Here is a 21,491-nt window from a genome sequence, read left to right as displayed (position 1 = left end):
ACACACCATATATGTACGTACACGCCTCTGGATACAGCAATATTGAATACATGCCTTGTTATTAATATCACAAAATTACTCTCTCTAATTATATATTATTTTCCGCTAACGGTGTGACCTGTCGTCGGTCTTTTTTCAAATTCTTCTTGCTCACCAAGTCGTTTTCCACCTCTTTCTCGCACGCCTCTCGCGCCTTTTCAAAAGCCTCCTCGTTTCCAGAGTACTTGGTCGATTTCAAGCGCCCGTAAACTGTTTGCATTTTGTCCATCTGCTTGGTTAATTTCACGACTTCGTATTTCAAGCCTTCTCGTTTTTTCTTCTCGTTCGAGATCTCCTTCGTGAGCGCTTTTATGCGGACCAAGTCCTCCTTCATGCGCTCCTTCGCCTTGCCGTATTTGATTTCGTAAATAGTGCACAGCTTTTTAATCTCCTCAATTTTCTTCTTCTCTTCTTCTTCGTTTGCTTCTGCTTTCTTGGACGGGGAAGAAGAGGGTTCCGCCGAAACTATTCTCATCGTTTTATTCTCAATCTCTTCCAAAGTCTTCTCCAGTGCCTCTCGCAAACGCGCCTGCTCTTCAACCGCCACGACAGCATCCTCGAGCATTTGCTCCATGTCCACGCGTTCGGCGTTCGCTTTGCTCGCCTCCGCGTTTGCTTTCTCAACTTCCACGTTCATTCTCTCAATCTGAACGTTCGCTTCTTCCAACGCGAACCGTAAATCATTCTTCAAAAGTTCTTCCTCTTCCTTCTTGAGTATCGTCGTCGTGTTCTCGCTCGGCGACGCCATCAAACGTTTCTGCAAATCCGCATTTTCCTCTTCCAACTCCGTAATCCGTGACTTCATTATTTCTTCATTCATTAAGACTTCCTCGGTGGTGTTTTTATTACTCTTGTTCTTGATATCGGGAATACTGGTCGTGGTGTTGTTCGTCTTCTCATCCAAACGATACTCGTAATCGATGAGCTTGGAAACGTTTTGCGCCAACTCCATTTTCAATTTCGCGATTTCGTTCATCTTTGCCACGTTGTCTTTTTCAAACCCTCTAATCTTCTCTACCATTTCTTTTATGATCTTTCCATCGCCTTCCGTGTTGTACATTTTCAGAGACTCTTGGACTTTTTTCTCCGCCAATTCAACTTGTAACGCAAACTTTTTCTTCTCCTCGGCAAACTTCTTCTCCTTCTTTTGCAGCGTCAACTCCAATTCTTCCTTCTCGTCGGTAATATTTTCCAGCTTTCTATTCAACTCAAAGTTATCCTCGTCTTCCGAACGCACTTTCAGTTTCAGTTTTCGATTGAATTCCTCGAGTTTCCTCTCGGCGAGAGTAGCGCGTTCCACCGCGGAAGCCAGCTCTAAGTTTCTCGAGACCAACGCCGCTTCGATGGCTTCTTTCGCGCTCACGACGTCCGAATTTTGCGCCTCGTTCTCTAACTTCAGCTTTTTCACGTTCGTTCTCAACTTTTCCAACTCCTTCTCAGCTTGCTCTGCTCTTTTGAACATTTTCTTCGTCTCTGATTTGTACTCGGTTTTCATCGTCTTCATCTTTTCTCCCACTAAATCTTTCTCTTTTTGAATTTCTTTCAATTTCGCCTCTAAAGCTAACACGGCTTCCGTCGTGTGCGGCGTCATTTCTTGTTCTTGTTTTTTACTCCCCTCCTCGGTGTTATCGTTCTGCGTCGTCACCGTTCTGCACTCCGAGGCGGATCGATTCTCATCGACAACTTCTTCAGCCGTCGTTGGAAAAGAAGAAGAAGAGAGCTTCGCCTCCAACTCTTGTATTTTCAAATCCTTGACAGAAAGCGCTTGCTTGAGCGCTTCGACCTCGTCTTCTAACTTCTTCGTCGCGCTCGTCTTTAAAGTTGTGGACGATAACAACTTCTTCTCTAACCGTGCGATTTCCGCGGCTTGTTTCTTTATCAACGCAGTAGTCGCCGTCGCCACTTCGTTCCGTTTCGCTTGATTAGTGACATTTTTCGCCCTGGTTGCAAACCTCAAGGTGGAGCTCGTCTCCTCCACGTGACTCACACACGGCGTCATCGCACAGACGATGGCTGTTTTCGAGTTACCACCTAAAGCGGGTTGTAAAATGCGCGTCAATTTGGAGTCTCGATATGGCACATACCCGCCGCCCGCACCGCCGTTTTTGCTTCCATCCTCCGCGAGTTTATTAATGACGACGCCTAACGTCAATAAAGACTTGTTAATTGACGCACCTTCTTTCGCGCGCTGACCTTCTGCACCTGTTTTCGCCACGCGCTCGGAACCGGCTAAATCGACGAGGTTCAAAACAGAAACGAGCACGTTTTCGTTCGCCACGTCTTCGTCTCCTCCTCCTTTCTCACTACCGCTCTTCGTCCCAGCTCCTACGAAACCGTCCGGTTTCTTAGCATGACCTGACTTATCACTACTATCTAACTCTGAATCTTTTCTTAACTTCGATTCAATACACAGCCTGAAAATAACGTGCGACCGGGAACTTCTCGCGTTCATATTCGTCGCGCCGACGTGTCTATTATTCTGGCCAATCTCTAATACTTTTTGCACTTGTGCCACGTTCTGAACGCGTTCCTCTTTCAAGCCATTGACGACGATTCCTCTCTCCGGATCCTCTTGGATTCTCAACGTCTTGCTAACCTGTCCATGTTCGTCCATTTCCGCGGACGAACGCGCTAATAAATCCAACAAATTCTCGTTATAAATTTCCAAGTAACTCACGCGCACTCGAAACTCTCTTTCCGGACATTTCTCAATCGAATCAAACACGTCTTGAACCGCCAACGGAACAATCCCAGGTTCCGTGCCGATCTCTCCGTGCATGGTGTGCGTTTTTCCGGACGACGTTTGCCCGTACGCGAATACCGTACCATTGAAGCCATCCAAAACCGATTTGACTATTTTCGAAGTTGTCTTGTTGTAGACGTCCAAATTGGAACAGGATTCGTCAAAGACGTTATCGACGCGGTACACCACGGATTCTTTGGAAGTGGAAGTGGTTTCCTGTAAACGATGATAACGAGAGATGAAAGCGTCAGAATGAGAGTATAAACGTATCGAGAACGAGGCATTAAAGAGATATTGATGGATGATAGATATAGAAATACGAGAAGAAATTTCGAGGGGGAATAATAAAAAAACGCACTTTACGAGAGTTGTCCAAAACGATGGCATCTTCCGCGTGCCTCCACGCGCAGCCTAAGTCTTTTTCCGCCTCGTTTAACGGTCTCACCCGGACAGAGACAGATATTTTTTCCTCGCTCGTAAAAGTACTACCACCACCACCACCGGTGCCCATGACGCGTGTGTGTGTGTGTGTATAGAGCGCGTGAAAAATTCTCTCTGCTGCTAAAATGTGTGATATGAATAATGAAGCATTTGCCTTAATTTTTTCATGTCAAAGTCGTCTCTCGATATCGAACGCGAGGAGAGTGTTGCTATCGCTACTAGGACTAAAAGCACTCCTCGGGAGTAACACGTATCCGTCATCTTCATCATCTTTATTTCCGTTTTCAACTATTTTACACCGAACTGGTAGGCGCTTTTCTTCGCCGACGTCATCATCATCGGGAGAAAGAGGAGAAGAAGAAGAGACGACGAGAAAGCCTTCGTAGTCGCCGGCTTTCGGCGTTATGTTTTCGCTCTTGTACGCGACGAAATTTTCGTCATCATCCATCGTTTCTTTCTCCCCGTCGGTTGCTATTATTTTCTCTAAACATAATCGATGGTTCCTACCTAATAACTTCGTCACCGCGTCCACGTCGCCAAATTTCAAGCACGCTCTCACTCTCGACGAGGACACTTGCTCGCCTTTGCACCCGTCGTTATCACACGCCTCCGCGCCGAGTTTATCTGCGTCTAAAAGCGATACTATTTTCACTCGTAATCCGTACTTTTCCCCGAACGAGACCAAATCTTCCGCACTTCCACTCGCGCGGTAGCCGAAACGGTAGTTTTCTCCCGCGACTACCCCGGCAACGCCGAGTCGTTCTTTCAAAGTTTTCACGAAGCGCTCCGGAGACATCTCTCGAATAGACGCAAACGGAACGCCGTGTTCGCGAATGGAGTAACAGTCTGAATCCGACTCCTCCACACCATCTAAAGCTACCAACTCCTCGCTCCACTCTTTCAAAACTCTCCCTCTGTCGCGTTTCGCCGTGACTGGTTTCTTCGGCTTCCATCCCAACACCTCCGCCATGTTCTCGAACGACAACAACACCGCCTGCTGTTTTACCTTTTTGGACGTGCTCTTAGTATTATCTTTACTCAACGTCGCCGCGGCGGCGGCTAAAGCCTTGTGCCCCCTGTGCATGGCATCAAACTTCCCCAACGCAACGATAACCTCCGCACTTTCTCGCCCCGCGTTCCGTTTTATCCTCTCGATGCCATCGTCGCTTTCATCCCCATCGTCGTTCACCGCCTCCAAATCGGAAGATGCAGGCGCCGACGACGATGATGTCGACTTCCCGGAGAACGCTCTCGTCGTCCTCGCGCCTCTGCTCAAAGTATACGTGGTGGTGTTTTTATTCGAATAATAATAATAGCGGTTGAGATGATACCCGTTCAATCGGGCGAGCAGCAGAGCGCTGCTGCTCACGCTGCTGCTGCTCGCCATCATCATTCGTCTTGCGTCGAACGCGTTAAAAAGTGTCTCGGCTGCTTTGACGTCAATTTTTGGTCCATTTTCAGCTTTTTTGCAGGAGAGATAAAGTACGTTCGAGTCGCCAGAAAATCACCCTGCGCGTACAACAGCGCACAACCAAAAACAGCGACAATGTTAGGCTTAACCATGAGAACTGCGTCTTTGGTTGGAACCTCGGTTTCTTCCACGTCCACGAACAGCAGAGGTACGCGGTATTGAACGTTCGCGTTTTATCGTTTAGAGAGGAGCAGCGCGCGTTTTTTTTACTCTCGTTTCTCTCGCAAATTGAGTTATGACTGCGGACCTGCTTGCGAAGGAAAGGCGTCATCCGAGAAGAAAAACAGAAATCGACGACGCGTTCCGGGGTCCGTGCGAATGTCACAGGTTCCGTTTGATGGAAGAAACGCGAAGGAGGTGATGTGAATCACTCGAATTTGCGTTTTTTTTGTGAACGATGGACCTGGAATGCGCAGGAGTCGCGCGCACGGCGGGTTGATTTTCCCTCTCCTCCTGGGTCCTTTTTCCGGTGAACGAGAAAACCTATAAAAACCTGCTTTATCCATTTCTTTCGAATGCGATTTGTATTCGTTTCTTTCTGTACTCACCTTCTTCTCTCTTTCCCTTCTTAATCCACTCTGAATTATCATAATCATCAACAGTTCAAAGACAATCCCCGATGAGACAAACGATGAGAGTGAACGCGGCTTTGGACTTTGCGGAGCTCGAGGAGGAAGTTGCGGCTCCCAAAGCGAGAGCTGTTCGTAAAGATGGCTTGTCCTCGAAGGAAGCGAGAATGTCTCGAAGATTTAGAGCGGCTCAAAAATCCGTTCCGGGCAGAATGCAACCGCAAACGCCGGAACAAGCGATTGCGTTGATGAAAGCGAACTCAAACACGAAGTTTGTGGAGACTGCTGAAGTGCACGCGAGATTAAACATTGACCCGAAATACAACGACCAGCAATTGAGAGCGACGGTTGCGTTGCCGAAAGGAACGGGGAAGACGGTTCGAATTGCCGTCTTGTGCTCTGGGGATAACATTGCTGCCGCGAAGGGTGCTGGTGCGGATTTTGCCGGCGATGATGATTTGGTCGCGGACATTTCGGGTGGTATGTTGGATTTTGACCTCTTGGTGGCGACTCCGGATATGATGCCGAAGGTTGCGAAGTTGGGGAGACAACTCGGTCCGAAGGGTTTGATGCCGAACCCGAAAGCCGGTACGGTGACGACGGATGTTGCCACTACGGTTGGTGAATTTAAGGGTGGTAAGGTTGAGTTTCGTGCAGACAAGCAAGGTATTGTGCACGTTCCGTTTGGCAAGTTGAGCTTTGCCGAGGGTGATTTGATGACGAACTTGCAGTCCATTGTGAATGCTATCGACCAGAACAAGCCGACTGGAGCGAAAGGGAACTACTGGAAATCTTTGTACATCGCTTCTTCCATGGGACCGTCGGTTCAAGTTGAACTTTCCGCGATTAGACAAGTCGACTAAAGCTGCTCAAATAACAAGAAAGAGAGAAGAAAGAATTGTAAAAACCGAAAACCTTAGCTTTAAACTAGAAGAGAGAGATACTTGATTATTATTTGAAATATAATGTGTGATATTGAACTTATATTATTAAAAACTGGAAAACCTCTCTCTCGTTATATGTAGAACTATTGATATCTATCTGGTCTACTTGCATGTACATAAACGTGCGCCGTCGCATTTTAAAATTATAAATACACGAATTTTAAATGATCGTCATAATGTTACTGGTAGCTTTCCAAAGTCGTCTTCGGTTCGTCGAGAATATCCAACGGAAGATCTATGGGATCGATGCGAGAATTCGCGCTGTAATTGGAGTTTTCAGTCAGTCCGGATGAGACCCTCGCGAAACCTTCCTGTTTCGTCAGAGGAACGTTATTCACCGCCGCCTGGTTACCGCTATAGACTACGCCGCTGCTGCTACTAAATGGTTGCGAATGAAAACCACCGGTTAAAGCTGAAGTCGTCGTCCCTGCGCCATTATTACTACCATTTACGTGTTGTTGTTGCTGCTGCCGCTGCTGCTGTTGCTGTTGTTGCTGTTGCAACGCAAACGCCTTTGCTGCGCTTTCGGCAGCCGCGCTTGCGTTTGCGTACAACTGCTCCGCGCCTATCATTCCAGCGATAGAATTATTGGTATTGTACATGCGACCGTCGCTATTATTGTTGTACCCTATCGCCGAGGAGGTCGATTGATCGATAAACGCCTGGTCGATTGAATATCGCTGATTCTGCGGTTGGCGGTAATACGCGCTCGCTTGGACGAAATCCTGCGTCTGCCCGTTCGTCTGATTCGATAAATACGACGGCTGTTCCGGTGCAGAATTTGTAGCCCCAAAGTGCAACTGCTGCTGATGCCCACCTCCACCACTAAAGGTCTGCGCGTAGCGATTATAATTACCACCGTTAATAACATTCGGTTCCTGTCCAGCCGGGCCGGCGTATTGATAGTGATGATGCTGCGGTATCCCCGGTATCGGCTGGCCGCCGCCCGGCGGTTGTGGCGATTGTTGCTGCTGCTGCGCGTAATACGCGGACGCGCCGTTCTGTAACTGTCCAGGCATCGCGCCTCCAACCATGGTCGGTACCGCGCCGTGGAAAAATCGGCAACTGTTGTTTAAAGAAGATGAAGACAAAGAAGAAGAATTTTTTGTTCGAAGGTTGTTAGTTTTTTGACTCGACCTTTTTTTTTGTCGTCTGGCGCGTTTCCAGCGCCGCCCGCGTTTGTGTCGAAGAAAAGGAAATTTTGGGCGGGCCATCTAAATTTACTAACGCACCTGGATCTAAAACACCTCCCGTTTTGGAAGTCTCTGCATATGGGCTGCGACGTCTGTTTGATCGAGAGTAAAAGGAGTACGAGTAGAGTGACATCAGTTTAGTGAGTTTGATTAAGAAAGAGAAAAAAAGAGAGAGAGAGAAACGAAATGCACAATCTCTCAAACGTCGGTTCAAAATTCGTTTCAAAGCCGAATTTGCGTCAGCAAAAAACTTGTCTCACCTGCGGCAACTGCGCGCATAAACCTTCCGCGTGCGCGTGAGAATACTTGCAGTTTTCTCTGAAACACGCTCCCTGTTGTAAGAATGGTCAGATGTTGCGGCATACTATGTAACATAATGTGTAAACCTTTAAAAAGTCTCGGCATATTTCTTCTCCATTCGAAGTCGGTGGTGGCGTCGGAGGGAGAAGAGGATTCGAGTTTCCCCCGGGGGGGGCGTTGAATTGCATTCTCTCTCTTTTTTAATTTATATATATATTATATGTGCTATGCGTGCGCGTGCAAAAGCAGAGAGGGCGGCTAAAACCTAAAGGTTGCGTTTGCGTGCGTTTTCGATCGAGAGCTTTTGGTTCGTTTCTTTCCGCCTCTCCGCTGTGTGAGAGGCAGCAGGGCGGGGGTTTCTGTTTGATTTGCGTATGATGATTATAACGTTTTCGAGGGCAATGACGTTGAAATTAAATTTCGTCGTTGTTCAATTTGGTTCAAAAACGATCTCACGCAGAGACGAACGAGTTTTTCATAAACGAGAGAGATCGAGATTTTTTGGGCGCTTTTTTTTTTTTTCGCTTTTCAGATATCAAAAAATACTCACACAAACTTTGAGAGAGAACGACACGCGAGAGAACAACCAACACCAGGACGACCGAAAACGAGGAGGACGACGACAACCGCGATGATGCGACGACAACACGTAACGACGCAAAGACAAACGACGGGAGGGGTGAATATCATCCAGTCGGTCGCGGACGTTTTGGAACGACTGGTGACGAATAGCGTCGAAGCGAGCGCGAGAGAAGTGTCGTGCGAACTCTTCTTTTCGTCTTCGTCTTCGTTCTCGTCGTTTTTGCCTTCGATGCGGGTCCGAGACGACGGCGAAGGAATGACAGAAAGAGATTTACATTTGGTTGGAGAGTTTGGGTGCACGTCGAAGCGAGGGAAGAGTGGAGCGTCTTTGGCGGCGATTGCGCAGTTGAGCGAGAGAGTTCAGATCGTGACCAGGAAGAAGATGGGTGGGTCTGAAACCGCCTCGCCTTCGACGAGAACGTTTTCGGCGACGCTGGTGTCTTCCGCCGAGGGGAGTAAAAGAAAAGTGAAAGGGATGCTACCGAGCGCGTATCGAAACTCTGGAGCGATTATCACCGTTGATAGAGTCTTTTCTCGAGGGTCTGCTTTGATTCAGAAGAAAATGAAAGCGGATGGGTTTGAGACGTATGCGCAGGCTTGCGAGAAAGAGGCGCGCGAACGGGTGCTTGCCCTTTCGCTTATCAATCCAAAAGTTACTTTGATTTTGACCGTGAAAAAGAAGAGAAACGACGAGGAGTGGGAAGAGAAAGAAGCATTTCGCAGCCGAGGCAATGTTTTGGCGAATTTGGCAGATTTGTACGGCGAGGAAGATGTTACCGTGCGCGCGTTGCGTCCGGTGTGTTACGAGAAAAAAGGTAGCCATGGAGCTCCTCCCTCCATGCGAGCTTCCGGATATATTACTTGGGCCGAAAACTACATTCACAGGAGAAAGATACAGTATCTATACATAAACCGGGCTCACGTGAGAGAGAGAACAAAATACCACACGGTTATAGAGAGATCGTTCGAGGAGATTCACAAAAAGAAATCTTCTTCTGTCGCTTACGTTTTACACATCTCGACAACGACCGCGGACGAAAAGAACGAAGAGTTGATATCAGCCTTCTTACGCGAAACTGTAAAAAAGATCTCTTCCGAAAGTACTGAAGAGAAAATAAACGCGGCAGCTGTAAAGCGCCCTTCTCGTGCGCGCACGGAAGACCGACGTGTTTACCTTTAGGTTCGATTTCTTTTTAAACAAAGAGCGCATACGAGTATTTTTTCAGTTTTTGGGAGTTTCTTTTCCTCATAATTCAAAGTCCACATTCACACAACAATTCCGACGCAATCCTCGAGTAACCACCGCGCATCCAAAAAGGAAAAAAGTACTAAAAGTGAGAAGATAAAGCCATGGTCGTCGCCGCCTTGAAGCCGCAAGACGTGCAGAAACTGACCGTGGTTAAACTTCGAGCAGAACTCGAAAAGAGAAAATTAGATTCCTCGGGAACGAAGCCGATTTTAGTCGCGCGAATGAAAGAGGCTTTGGAGGAGAGAGATGAAGAAGAAGAAGAAGGAAAAGGCGGCAAGGATGCAGACGCTAAAGAGAGGGTGAAGAGCGAGGAGGCAGAGCAGACTCCCGCGACGGAAGAAGAAGATGCGAAAGGAAACGAGTTGGAGACGACGACGACGACGTTTGAAAACAAAGAAGAAGAAACTACTACTACTACTACTACTAATGACGACGAGATAATGGACCCGGCTCCTTCTGTTGAAACGGACGAGGACATTGACCCAGCGTTTGACGCGCACTACGACGGCGCGAATCCAATCGTGAAATCAAATAGATTGACGAACGCTCGAAAAATTCTTCGGAGAAACCCGTACGACGCGACGGCTTGGGACGTGTTCTTCGTCGAGGCGAGAGGGAGGCCGTCCGTGGCGAAGGATGTGTTCGAAGAGATTTTGCGATACCATCCGAGATGCGTGAACGCGTGGATCGCGTACGCGCAAAACGCGATGGAGAAGAAAGACGACGAGGCGGTTTCGGAGATTTTCTCGAGGTGTTTGCGGGACGTTTTGGCGCCAGAGTTGTGGTTGGTGTACGTGAACTACGCAAAAGCGACGAATGAGAACGGGACGACAGAGGAAGGAGCGAGAGCGATTAAAGCGGCGTTTGAATATTGTGTAGATCACGTGGGAGAAGACGTGGAGAGCGGTAAGATTTGGGAGGAATACGTTGATTTCGTAAAAGGAGTGAGCCCGGGATTTATTGCGGTACGTTTATTGAATTTTGAAAATTTTGTTCTTGTTGGTGAAAACGCCGGTGCAACAGAGCGACCAAACTTCGTGGCACGTGATGAGTTATAAGTATCATGGGTAATTTGCGACTGAAACGGGTTCGCCCCCGATAAATGGTGTTGACAACGATGCCTCTGATGCCACGAAAATTTGATCAACATTTTGTCTTTTCTTTTGCTCTCTCTCTCTCTCTCGGGGCGATTTATGAAAATTGCAGAGTCTTCAATTTTGATATTGACATCTTACTCTTTTCTTCTTCTATATTCTTCTTCTTCTCACAGCCGACAGGTGCACAACCCGAGCAGTACGAAACCGCACGAATGATGGAACTCCGTCGCGTGTACCAACGCGCCATTTCCGTTCCCACGCAATCCCTGGAATCTTTAGTGACTGACTACGAGGCTTTTGAAAATTCGTACGATAAAAAGTTTGCGAGAACGTTGCTCGCCGAAAGCACTCCGAAAATATTCGCGTGTAAAACCGCATACAAAGAGCGCGAAGCTTTAAACGCGGCTCTCTTCGAAGGTTTAGGTTACGATTTGCGAGTGCATAAGAACGGTATTGCCGTGGGTGATCCCGTGCACACGACGAAAGCTGCGGATTGTCATTTAGACGCGTTTCGACGATTCATCGCGTGGGAGAAAACGAACCCGCAGAAATTGGAAGCGGTAGGCATTGTTAGCATCGCAGCGGCAAAGAAAGCAGCAGCAGATAAACTAGAAGAAGAGCCGCCTCGCGTTCGAGAACGCATCGCTCTAGCGTACGAAAAGTGTTTGTTGACGTGCGAGAACTACCCAGAAGTTTGGTTAGAATACTCTCACTGGCACGAAAGTGCAGGACGAGCGGGAGATGCGGCTGAAATATTGTCCCGCGCGCGCATAGTGCTTCCGGGGTCAATCATGCTATTGCTTGCTGCCGCTGATTTAGAAGAGTCGCAGCAAAACTTTGAAGGGATGAAAGCTGTGTACGAATCGTACATGGGTTCGTACGAAGAGAAGCGCGAAGCTGAGAAAGCAGCAGCGGGGGGAGAAGGTACAATCGTTAAAATGATGGACGATGACACTTCGGTCGTGTACGCCGAATATATTCGCGCGTGTCGACGCTCGGATTCCCAAGCTTCCTCTCGAAAGGCTTTCTTGCGCGCGCGTAAAGCTCCCGGATGCAGCTGGCTCGTTTACGCCGCCGCCGCTTTGGTGGAATGGCGCTACGATGAAGCCGATAAACCGTGCCGGAATGTATTTGAACTCGGTCTCAAGACGTACATGGACGTACCCGCGTACGTGTTGACGTATACAAATCACTTAATATCGCTTGGAGACGTTGGGAATACGAGGGTAGTCTTTGAACGCGCATTGAGCGTAGGAAAACCAGACGTTTCCATCTTTGACGCTTTTGTGAAATTTGAGCACGAGTACGGCTCGTACGAATCATTTCGCGCCGCTGAAATTCGGAGAAGCGAGTTTTTAGAACCTAGCGCGGCGGCGTCCATGATAGATCCAGGGATTTTCTCGAGAATGACGGTGGCGAAATTAGTCGCGAACGTTTTTGAACGACACAACTTCATCCCAGACGTCGCGCCTTTGAGAAGCGAAAGTTTATCTCACTACGCGAAACTTGGCGTGTCTTCTATTCGGAAGCACATCGCCATGTCCGTTGCCTCGGGTAAAAAAGAAATCTCTCGACCGAAACCACCGCCACCGCCGAAAGCGCCTAAAGGTGCGCCTCCTCCTCCTCCGAAAGTTGTTTCCGCCGAGGCGCCCTCGTCGTCGGCTCTACACGACGCGAAGACGACGACTGCGCCGCGCGCGGCGCCTCCGTCCATCGGTCTTTCCGCTTTACCTGTCGTAGTAGCACCTCATCTCCCGGAAACGCTGCGAGAGTTGTTTAATAAGCTTCCCGGTCCGGTAGCGTTCGCGAAAATGCCAGCACCGAGAGTCGACGCGGTCTTGGACGCTTTGAAAAACGCAGATTTGACCATCGAAGGCAAAGCTGAGTTGTTGGCGCAAATGCAGGGTAAAGATACTCGACCGCAAAGCATGGGCTCGAAAAGAACGGCGACGCAAATGATGACTCCCGATATGATGACAGGAGGCGAACCGTCGTCGTCGTTCAGAATGCCCACGAAGGATGTCTTTCGCGAGCGACAATCTAAGATGCAAAAAGCATCGGCGGAGTATCAATAGAATTTAGCCGGTGTAAAAGAAAAGTCTGTGTTCATCTACGTAAATGTGAGTATAACATATGAAATGTGTGCGTGTTTCTCTCTCTTCTCTCACTCTCTGCCTTTTACTTTGCGCCCTTCCAGGCGGCAGCTAAGTTGTAAGGTTTATGTTACTGCGCGTGTGTATTAGTACTTTTTTCAAAGGGCGGGTGCGCAGAATTCCACTCTTTACTTCCCTCCGACTTGTTCCATCATGACGTCCAACGAGTCGCCGTCTTCCATGTCCAACTCTTGCGGCGTTTGGTCCTCTCTAACTCTCTCCCCGTCGAATAAGAATCGAACGGACCCGGGTTGGAGAGATTTGCGCTGCAAGAACGCGTCGAAGATCTGTTTTGTTCATAAATATGAACGCACGAGAGAGAAAGAGAAAAAACGTGAGCGAGTGCCTTGAGCAGCGGTTGTAAAAATCTCTCATCCAATTCTCTTCTCGTCGTCTTTCGAAGAAGAATAAAACGAAACGCTCGAACGCGTACCTTCTTAAACTTGGTACCCATCTTCACTTTAAAGTGCACCTCGGCGTTGTCCTGTTTTTTAAGAGAGAAAGAGAGAGAGATTTGTGTTTCGTTTGAGCAACGAAGGAAGGAGAGATCGGGGAAGCGATTTTTCAAAAAGGAGAACCACGCGCGTTTTCTAAAAAACAATCCGAGAAGAAGAAGAAGAAGAAGAAGAGCGCGCTTAAAAACGAGAACAGCGGCAGCAACAAACACAACGACGATAAAAACGAACCTGGTCCTTCACTTTCAAGTTGATGTGTTCGCCTTTGTCTTCTTTCTTTTCTTCTTCGGAATCCATTTTATTTCTCGTACAAAGCAGGTGAGATGTGTTTCTTGCGTTTCGTGTGAAAACTCTGAAGCTTTCGAAAGGAAAACCACAGAGTCTAAAGTGTAAAACACACAACACGACGCGAAAGAAGAAGAAACGCAAAAAGAGCGAGATCGAGAATGTCGTCGATTGCCTCGGCGAACAAGAAAAAGATAGCCCTGGTCGCGGCGAGAATATTCCAAACCGCACTGAACGACACGAACGCACCCACGGGGAGAAAACTCTTAAAAAAAGCATTAGTCGGTCCACGATTGACGTCGTGGTACCCGGAAGGTATTCGAAAGATGGACATGCTGTTCGAAGACCCGGACGATAAGAGACGGAAGGTGAAACTAGAGCGGATGAAGAGGAGAGGGAAAGGACCTCCGAAGAAAGGGGAAGGGAAGAGAGCGAAGAAGAAGTAAACGCGAGACAGAATTGTTTTTAGAAAAGCACGGAGTAGTACCAGGAGTACGACACCAAGTAGCGATAGCGTCACGCGAGACAGCATATATTGTTTTTAGAATAGCGTGTACATATACAGTAAATAGAATCACAATTTTACAATTTAAGTATCACCTGCTGTTGGCGATGCACACGACAGATACTAATCGCATCGCCCCGGACGAAAGTAATAACCGGACGTTCTTTTCGCCTCGCATTTCGTGGAAGTAAAAGTAGCCAATCAACGCGGCGACGACCGATGGGAGAGTGCTAATGATCGGAAACGAGATCGACATCGAGAGCACGCGGTTGGCGACAAACCAGGAGGTTTGAGCAATCCCCCACATGACGCCAGAAATAAACGCCGGGACTATGGTTTCTTGACGAAGCTCGGGATATCTATCCGTGGCTTTTCGGACGACGTGCAAGTAATGGAGCGCGAACGCGACGAGCGTAGTTCCAAAGATGCCGCAAAATTGAGAAAACACGTAATCGAGGGCGTCATCGGAATGCGCACCGCTCCGAAGTCTCAAATTTTCCGCCGGGTTAAAGTTCACGCCATAGAGGACTCCAGACAGAAGAGATAATGTAATGCCAAACGTCTGTTTTTTATTGCTCGCATTACGCAACGCTTCGTCCTCGTCGTCGTTGTTGTTATTCAAAAACGCGTTGTCCTCCCTTTCTTCGTCGACGTCGATTCTTCTCATACCACTCGTGCTGTTGCTGTTGCTGCTACTACTGCTATTACTGTTACTATTTGTCGTCCCATCAATCTTCGACGCCACGTACAGTGCCAGACACGCCAACGCGACTCCGAAACCGTTCAACCCTGGCATCGACACCTCCTCTTTGTCCAATCCGAGAATGCCAAATCTCGCGCTCGCCCACCCAGAAAGCATGCACGCGCCGCTCCAAATCATCATCCCGAGCGCTAAACCTATCGATTTGACGATCGGCACCACGCACAAGTTCCCAATCGCCCACAAACTTCCGCCAAACATCGCTTGATATTCAAACTTTGGAAACGATCGCGCGAGGCAAACGACCACTCCAACCGTGAAAACGCCCAGCGTCATGCACACCGAGAAGAAGACGCCGTCGCCGAGGCTGGTGAGTTTCTTCACCGGCACGTAGTTGGAGCCGAAGAATATCGCGGCGACGAGGCAGCACGCGTATCCGAGGACACCGTCCGAGTCCATCGTGCTCTCCTTTGCTCCTCTTTAATAATAATAAGAAGAATATTCTGCGTTGTTTTGTGGGGAAACTCAACGAGTTTTTGGTCACAAAGTCGCACGCGCTTTTTCTCAGATACCGAAGACATTCAAAGTCTCCGTCGTCGCAAAAGAGGGCAAAAGATCATGGGCGGCAAGAAGTCGCGTCTGAGCAAATTTACCGAAGCCGTGCGTCTGTTATTTACTCGCTTTTGCGCGTCCTTTTTTACTCTCTCTTTCTCTCTCTCGTTTTCCGGTGTGGCGGCTAATTCTCTCTCTCTCAATCTCTCTCTTTAAAACAGGACAAAGAAGTGCTCGTGCGCATCGTCAAAGACGCGCAGAGGACGAAAAAAGCCGGCTCGGACGGCACGTTCAATGAATTCGTGGAAAAACACGCGCAGACGGAGAAGTTGAAGCACACGCACGATCCTAATAGGCACGATTGGAAGACGTTGGTGAAATTCGTGGAGAGCGTCTTGGGAAAGGAAGAGGAGGAGGAAAGGAAAAACGAAAACGACGACGAAGAAGAAGACGGAGAGATTGAAAAGGAGAAAACCAAGACTAACGCGACAAAGACGACGAGTAAAGAACAATCATTCGAAGAGACGATTTCTAGACACGCGAATTGGCAAAAGAAGAACAAGAAACGGCAGGAGTGGAAAGTATGGCACGAGAGCTGCGAAGACGAGAAGGAAAAGTACGGCGAGGAAGGTTCGAAGGCAAACGCGCTGTGGAAATTGGTGAACATGTGCGAAGAGAGTCAGCAATTCGACGAGAACTACAATCGATTTCCTTCGCACATGGACAGTTGGTTGAGGACGAGTTATCGACCGGGGAGGTGGTGCGTGGAGAAGAACGTGAGGCCGAGGATGGTGGCGATTGATTGCGAGATGTGCGAGACGACGACGGATAATAAGGCGTTGTGCGCGGTGTCCGCGGTGGACGAAGATGGAAATAAGTTGTTAGACGCTTTGGTAAAACCACCGGATGCGATTATAGATTATAGGCACGAAATTACCGGGTACACGGAGGCGGATTTTAAGGACGTGACGTTGACGTTGGACGAGGCGAGAGCAAAACTGATGCGGTTGTTGGAACGAGGACATGTGGACGACAACGACGGTGAAAAAGAAGAAGGAGAAAAGGATAAGGAGAAGGACGTGCACGGGTGTATTCTCGTTGGTCATTCGTTATCGCACGATTTAAGAGCTTTGCGTTTGGACCACAGGCCAGTCATCGATACGTCTTTGTTGTTTTCGTTCAAGGAACTTCCGAGAGCGACGCCGGCGTTGGCGGATTTATGTCAAATGATTTTAGGATACGAAATGCGAGAGAAAGGATCGGCGCATGAAGCATTCGCGGACGCTTTGACCGCGATGAAAGTCGTAGAAAAGGTCGTGGAAACGAGCATAGCAAAAGCTGAATTTATTTTGCCGGCACCGGAACGGTTGTTAGTGTTATTCGAAGCGAGAAGACAGACGGCGAAGGAGAATAGGAAAAACGGCACGCCGGATAAGAAACGAAAAGGTAACTTTGATGAGAACAGCGGGAAAGTGACTAATCGCGTTGCTGGTCGAACGCTCTTCATCCATCGTCTCCCGCGAGGTGTTAAAAAAGAAGCCATAGAATCCATCTTTGAAAACGTCATCAAGACGAAATTAGAAAAAGAAGACGAGGGCAGTCACGAAGTCATTAAAATCGAGACGATTAAAGGAAAGTTCGAGGTGGAAACCGGCGAAAACGCGCAAGAAAACGAAAGGGTGTCTGTCTTCGCATCTTCCGAAAGAAGCGTCGTCCCAGCTTCCAAGCACGCTCCGACAACTTCTGCTTACGTGGCGTTCGATTCGGTGAAATCCGCCCGCCTCGCTTTCGAACGTCTCCACGGCGCCTTGAGCATCGACGCTCTCGGCCGGCCGCAAAAGAAAGCCAAAATCTCCAAACGTTTCGGCTTCGAAAAGTTAATATGCGTTCGCAACGACACGATCACCGAAAAGGAGGAAGAACAAGTCGCGAAAGTTGCGGAAGAAAAAGAAAAAGCGCCTCTCGCGTTTCCTCCGAGCTCGGCGCAAAAGAAAAAGCCGAGACAACGCAAACCGAAAACAGTTTCGCTCCCTGGCGATACCAAGTAGCGACGATACGGCGCGAGATAGATAGAGAGATAGAGAAAGAGAGAGATAGAGAGAGAGAGAGTCTACAAAACGAGTATGATAATAGGTACGACATGTAATAGATGAACAGCGCTGTGTTTCTCCGATTTTTGGGCATCTGAGTATCCACCACCACCTCCCGTATCTTCTTTTCAAAAGAAACACCATCGTCACAAAAAGACTTGGCCAAGAACACTCTCATCCATCATGCGCGCAGCATTCACGCTCGGCGGAAATGCGAAGACGTGCGCACCAACGACGTCGTATTCCTCCTCGTCTTTTTTGTCTTCTGCGTCTTCTTTGATTCGAAGGAGGAAGGAGAGGCGCGAAGAAAGGAGAGTGTTAATCCGCGCATCGTCTTCTGACGCAAATCCTTCCCGAAACAACTCGTCATCCTCGACGAGCAAAGTCTCGGAGGAGGACGACGAGAGTTTCACGTTGGCGGACGTCGGCGAAGATTCCACGCTCGCGGAGAAAAGGAACGAGTTCCAAGAGGCGATCGCGAAAGCGCAGACGGAACAAAAAGAGAAGAAGATATTCGACGAGAAGAGCGAGAGTTCGACTTGGGAAGTGAAAGGAACTGAAGTTTCTTCTTTACCACCACCACCAGCGGTCGCGAAGCCTTTGACGGATCTGAGTCCGATTAACGTAGACGCGACGGCGATAGAAAAAGAGAAGAAAAGAAATGACGACGACGGCGATAAGGATGAACCACTGCGGATGATTGGTAGCGCGCCGGTCAAGTCGTCTTCGGGAGAACCGACGTTTTCCAAGCAGCTCTCGAGGACGGTGAAAGCGTTGGTTCCCGAAGGCGCGTCCGCGGCGACGGTATTGAAAACGACGAAACGTTTCATGGAGGCTTACGAGGCTGGGTTGACGCCAGAGGAGCAGATTGGGTACGCGCTCGGTGTACCGACTGATAAGTTGAACGAGACGCAGAAGAAGTACGCGCCGTTAGTGGCGGAGAAGTTGAAAGAAAACGCCATGCAGTTGAAAGGCGAGTTGTTAGCGGCGACGAATTTGTACGAAGCTGGGATTCAGGCGTATAGTGTAGGTCAGTATCCGAAAGCGTTGAAATTCTTCGGAAATGCGTTGGAAGAAACGAGTGATACCAGTTTGTTGGGTGGGAAAATCCAAATCTATAAAGCTTTGACGTTGTACGCACTCCGTCGTCTGGAGGAGTGCATCGATTTGTATACGTTTTTGGAAGGAACGCATCCGATCGGAAGCATTCGTCGACAGGCTGGGGAGTTGAAGTATATCGCCGAGGCGCCGAGGTTAGAATTAGAAGAAGACGAATACGTCGACGTGCCGGCGGGAGTGAAAGATGCCAACAGGTATCGGGGATACGGGAAAGTGGTTGGGAAATCGGGAAAACCAAAGGTGCCAAAAACGTACACCGAAGAGGCGATGGAGAGAGTGAACTACGCCAAGTACGCGCCGAATCGGTTACAACTGATTGGGTGGACTGCTGTAGCCATAGGATTAGCTTTGTACGGCGCGTACGTAACGAAATGATTTGTAATAAATTATTATCAATATTCTTATAAATCGTGAAACACTTTTCAGATTACAATTGGAAACGCTCTCTCTCTCTCTCTCTCTCTCCTTGAAAAAGTCGCACGCGTCTCCAAGCCTTTCGGCACGCGCCTACGCACTTTTTCTTCCTTCACGTCCTCTTCATCATCGTCCACCGCCTACTACTCTTTCTAGTTCACACACACAATTTCTCGTCGCTTTTCATATACATTATTGTCGTTGTAATTCTTATTATCCTCATTAATCAATCTCTGGATCGACGATACCTCCGTCGCTGATGGAATACTGCGCCTCGGATTCCGGCAAAGTCGGCGAGCACGCGATTTTTGCTACTCTGTTCCCCCCTCTTCCTTTCCTTAACGCCAATCTCGTTGTACTCGCGTGCGCCATGATGTTACCACCGATTGGTTTTTGCGCGTTTGCGCCGGCAAACATACCGCCTTCTGGGTTCGCGACGACTTGGTTGGAAACGACCACCGCGACGCCAAACTCGTTGGCCAACTTCGCCAAATGTCTCAAAAACTTCCCCAACGCCATTTGCCTAGCGGATAACTCCCCTCTTCCCTCGAATTCCGTTCGGAACAAGTTCGTGGCAGAATCGACGAGGATGAGCGAAAAGAGGTCCTGTGCGAGCAACGCACCCGCCGCTACCAACAACTCTTGCTGGTGCTCCGTGTTGTTCGCTTTCGCGTAGGCGATGTTATCCAAACACGAAGTCCCGTCAACTCCGAATCTTTCCGCGATTTGCACGATACGTTCCGGTCTAAACGTCCCTTCCGTATCGATATACATAACCTTACCACCACCTCCTCCGTTCTCCACTGGAATCTGCCCACTCACCGCTAACGTATGCATCAATTGCGTCTTCCCGGTTCTAAACTCTCCGTAAAGCTCCGTCATCGACCCAGACTCGATCCCCCCCATCAACATATCGTCCAACGGCTGCGACCCGGTGGTTATTTTCACCAAATTCTCTCTCTTCGTCGCAAGCGCCGTCGCGGACTGAAACGTATCGTTACACGTTTTCTTGCTAATCGCCTTCAACTTTTCCACTTTTTGTTCGGACAAGCCTTTGATTTGCGTCAACCATTTCTTCGACGCCCCGGACAACCCCTCCATCGTGCACACGCCCGCGGTTTTGAGCTTCTCGATGTCGTTCGCGTTAATCCCATGGTTCTGTTACATAGAGAGAATAGAGAGAAAGAGAGAGTGAGAGGAGAGGAACGCGTGAGTAGTATTCAGAGAAGAGAGGATAAAGAAGGAGGAAAAAAGAAAAACAAAGATTGCAAATGCGAGCGCAAATGTGTGCACCCTCGCACCCTCCAACGCTTTCCAAGGGAGAAGAAGATTCAAAAATTCCGGCGACGACAAAGTCTAAAATCTTTCTCCAACAAGAAGAAGATCTAAACCTATATCATCGCAACGTACCGAAAGCTCGTCAATTCGCACGCAGTGTGGCATTATCTTCTCCTTCACGAACACGTCCTGGACCGTTTGTTGTCCTTGTTGCGCGTTCTGTTGGACGTTTTGGTTTCTTTCCATCATCGCGCTCATGATGGTTGCCGATTGAGAGGTTGATTTTTCTCAAAAATTGGTTCTCTTTTGTATCTTTCTTTTGTTTCGTGAAGAAGAAGAACAACAACAACAACGATAGAAACGTTTCGAACGCACGAAAAGTGTGTTTGAATGCTCCGTTCGGTTGATGATACGTCGCGTGCGTTTTTGTGCGCGTGACTCTGATGCGTCTCTTCTCGTAAAAAGAGAGAACGTGTGCTACTAGTGAAGCCATTCCCTCTCTCCCAAGTCTCCTCCCTCCCCTTCTCTTTTTGAATTTTTTCAAGAGAAGAAGAAGAAAGAAAACAAAAACAGAAGACAAAATTCGTCATTTTACTCTCATCACTTTTTTTTATCTGGTGTTTTGTTGCACCGCGCCGAAATGCGCTCCCCCCCTCTCTGTTGGGCATTCACCGAGAGACTCGCGATGATGACAACAGCAACAACGACGAGAGCAACGAGAATAGCCGGTCCTCCCTCGAACAGAAATCTTCACTCGTCACGCGTGGGGGAAAACTCTCACTTATACTTTGACGCGTACCGATGAAACGACGATGAAGAGTGCGACAAAGAAGAAGGGACGAGAGGAAGACGAACTCATATTCAGAGGAACCGTCGAGCCGTTTTACTCGTCGGCGCATCCGGTGACCCCCGCGGTACTCTCTCGTCTCGTTGTTGTTCTTCGTTTCGTTTCGTGTTTCCACTGCTTTGCGCGTTCAGATGTACCATTTTTGTGCGATGTGACGCTCTCTCTCTGACGCTCTGACTCTTTCTCTCTGACGCTCTCGCCAAAAACAGGAAGCGTACGGCTTCGCCGGCGTGGTTTTGTCCACCGTCCTCTTCCTCTTCCACCTGTGTCTTCTCTTTTCTACGAATCCAACGGAAGTGCAAAAGGAAGGACAGTTGACACAGACCAAATCCGAACGCGAGGACGACGCGCTCGTCCGGTGTATACTGTTCTCGAAACATTACGCCAAAGCGATCCCTCTGTGGATGAGTTTAGCGGTGTGCATGTACGTGATTTTAGTCGAATGTTTAAGCCGCGTGAAAGTGC

At 48.6% G+C, this 21,491-nt stretch overlaps 14 protein-coding genes across 14 annotated transcripts; 7 read left to right on the top strand and 7 right to left on the bottom strand.

Annotated features, from left to right (window-relative positions):
• Positions 1–88: 88 nt before the first annotated feature.
• Positions 89–3,293, bottom strand: Bathy01g04840 (predicted protein; the record flags this gene model as incomplete). Its single annotated transcript, XM_007515435.1, has 2 exons — positions 89–2,998; positions 3,141–3,293. The coding sequence occupies 2 exons, from the start codon at positions 3,291–3,293 to the stop codon at positions 89–91; spliced, it is 3,063 nt and encodes a 1,020-aa protein (XP_007515497.1).
• A 99-nt stretch (positions 3,294–3,392) lies between these two features.
• Positions 3,393–4,610, bottom strand: Bathy01g04830 (predicted protein; the record flags this gene model as incomplete). Its single annotated transcript, XM_007515107.1, has 1 exon — positions 3,393–4,610. One exon carries the CDS (start codon positions 4,608–4,610, stop codon positions 3,393–3,395), a length of 1,218 nt encoding a protein of 405 aa, XP_007515169.1.
• Positions 4,611–4,784: 174 nt separating this feature from the next.
• Bathy01g04820 (50S ribosomal protein L1) lies at positions 4,785–6,126 on the top strand (the record flags this gene model as incomplete). The annotated part of the gene is made up of 2 exons (XM_007515605.1): positions 4,785–4,842; positions 5,297–6,126. 2 exons carry the CDS (start codon positions 4,785–4,787, stop codon positions 6,124–6,126), a joined length of 888 nt encoding a protein of 295 aa, XP_007515667.1.
• A 260-nt stretch (positions 6,127–6,386) lies between these two features.
• On the bottom strand, positions 6,387–7,226 carry Bathy01g04810 (unknown protein; the record flags this gene model as incomplete). Its single annotated transcript, XM_007515327.1, has 1 exon — positions 6,387–7,226. The coding sequence occupies one exon, from the start codon at positions 7,224–7,226 to the stop codon at positions 6,387–6,389; it is 840 nt and encodes a 279-aa protein (XP_007515389.1).
• Positions 7,227–7,279: 53 nt separating this feature from the next.
• Positions 7,280–7,805, bottom strand: Bathy01g04800 (unknown protein; the record flags this gene model as incomplete). Its single annotated transcript, XM_007515693.1, has 2 exons — positions 7,280–7,492; positions 7,707–7,805. The coding sequence occupies 2 exons, from the start codon at positions 7,803–7,805 to the stop codon at positions 7,280–7,282; spliced, it is 312 nt and encodes a 103-aa protein (XP_007515755.1).
• A 526-nt stretch (positions 7,806–8,331) lies between these two features.
• On the top strand, positions 8,332–9,462 carry Bathy01g04790 (unknown protein; the record flags this gene model as incomplete). Its single annotated transcript, XM_007515281.1, has 1 exon — positions 8,332–9,462. The coding sequence occupies one exon, from the start codon at positions 8,332–8,334 to the stop codon at positions 9,460–9,462; it is 1,131 nt and encodes a 376-aa protein (XP_007515343.1).
• A 170-nt stretch (positions 9,463–9,632) lies between these two features.
• Bathy01g04780 (predicted protein) lies at positions 9,633–10,589 on the top strand (the record flags this gene model as incomplete). The annotated part of the gene is made up of 1 exon (XM_007515087.1): positions 9,633–10,589. The coding sequence occupies one exon, from the start codon at positions 9,633–9,635 to the stop codon at positions 10,587–10,589; it is 957 nt and encodes a 318-aa protein (XP_007515149.1).
• Positions 10,590–10,648: 59 nt separating this feature from the next.
• Bathy01g04770 (predicted protein) lies at positions 10,649–12,703 on the top strand (the record flags this gene model as incomplete). The annotated part of the gene is made up of 1 exon (XM_007515307.1): positions 10,649–12,703. The coding sequence occupies one exon, from the start codon at positions 10,649–10,651 to the stop codon at positions 12,701–12,703; it is 2,055 nt and encodes a 684-aa protein (XP_007515369.1).
• Positions 12,704–12,909: 206 nt separating this feature from the next.
• On the bottom strand, positions 12,910–13,533 carry Bathy01g04760 (predicted protein; the record flags this gene model as incomplete). Its single annotated transcript, XM_007515662.1, has 3 exons — positions 12,910–13,068; positions 13,215–13,265; positions 13,468–13,533. 3 exons carry the CDS (start codon positions 13,531–13,533, stop codon positions 12,910–12,912), a joined length of 276 nt encoding a protein of 91 aa, XP_007515724.1.
• A 149-nt stretch (positions 13,534–13,682) lies between these two features.
• Positions 13,683–13,967, top strand: Bathy01g04750 (unnamed protein product; the record flags this gene model as incomplete). The annotated part of the gene is made up of 1 exon (XM_007515127.1): positions 13,683–13,967. The coding sequence occupies one exon, from the start codon at positions 13,683–13,685 to the stop codon at positions 13,965–13,967; it is 285 nt and encodes a 94-aa protein (XP_007515189.1).
• Positions 13,968–14,117: 150 nt separating this feature from the next.
• On the bottom strand, positions 14,118–15,185 carry Bathy01g04740 (transmembrane protein 144; the record flags this gene model as incomplete). The annotated part of the gene is made up of 1 exon (XM_007515275.1): positions 14,118–15,185. One exon carries the CDS (start codon positions 15,183–15,185, stop codon positions 14,118–14,120), a length of 1,068 nt encoding a protein of 355 aa, XP_007515337.1.
• A 159-nt stretch (positions 15,186–15,344) lies between these two features.
• Positions 15,345–17,326, top strand: Bathy01g04730 (predicted protein; the record flags this gene model as incomplete). Its single annotated transcript, XM_007515747.1, has 2 exons — positions 15,345–15,386; positions 15,500–17,326. 2 exons carry the CDS (start codon positions 15,345–15,347, stop codon positions 17,324–17,326), a joined length of 1,869 nt encoding a protein of 622 aa, XP_007515809.1.
• Positions 17,327–17,551: 225 nt separating this feature from the next.
• Positions 17,552–18,862, top strand: Bathy01g04720 (predicted protein; the record flags this gene model as incomplete). The annotated part of the gene is made up of 1 exon (XM_007515045.1): positions 17,552–18,862. The coding sequence occupies one exon, from the start codon at positions 17,552–17,554 to the stop codon at positions 18,860–18,862; it is 1,311 nt and encodes a 436-aa protein (XP_007515107.1).
• Positions 18,863–19,123: 261 nt separating this feature from the next.
• Bathy01g04710 (DNA repair protein RAD51 homolog 1) lies at positions 19,124–20,437 on the bottom strand (the record flags this gene model as incomplete). Its single annotated transcript, XM_007515754.1, has 2 exons — positions 19,124–20,059; positions 20,312–20,437. The coding sequence occupies 2 exons, from the start codon at positions 20,435–20,437 to the stop codon at positions 19,124–19,126; spliced, it is 1,062 nt and encodes a 353-aa protein (XP_007515816.1).
• Between the last annotated feature and the right edge of the window lie 1,054 nt (positions 20,438–21,491).

The sequence above is a fragment of the Bathycoccus prasinos genome (assembly GCF_002220235.1).
Source record: "Bathycoccus prasinos genomic : Chromosome_1".
NCBI classification, from domain to species: domain Eukaryota; kingdom Viridiplantae; phylum Chlorophyta; class Mamiellophyceae; order Mamiellales; family Bathycoccaceae; genus Bathycoccus; species Bathycoccus prasinos.
Note: the sequence above shows the minus strand (reverse complement) of the source record. Positions and strands in the feature narration are given on the sequence as shown.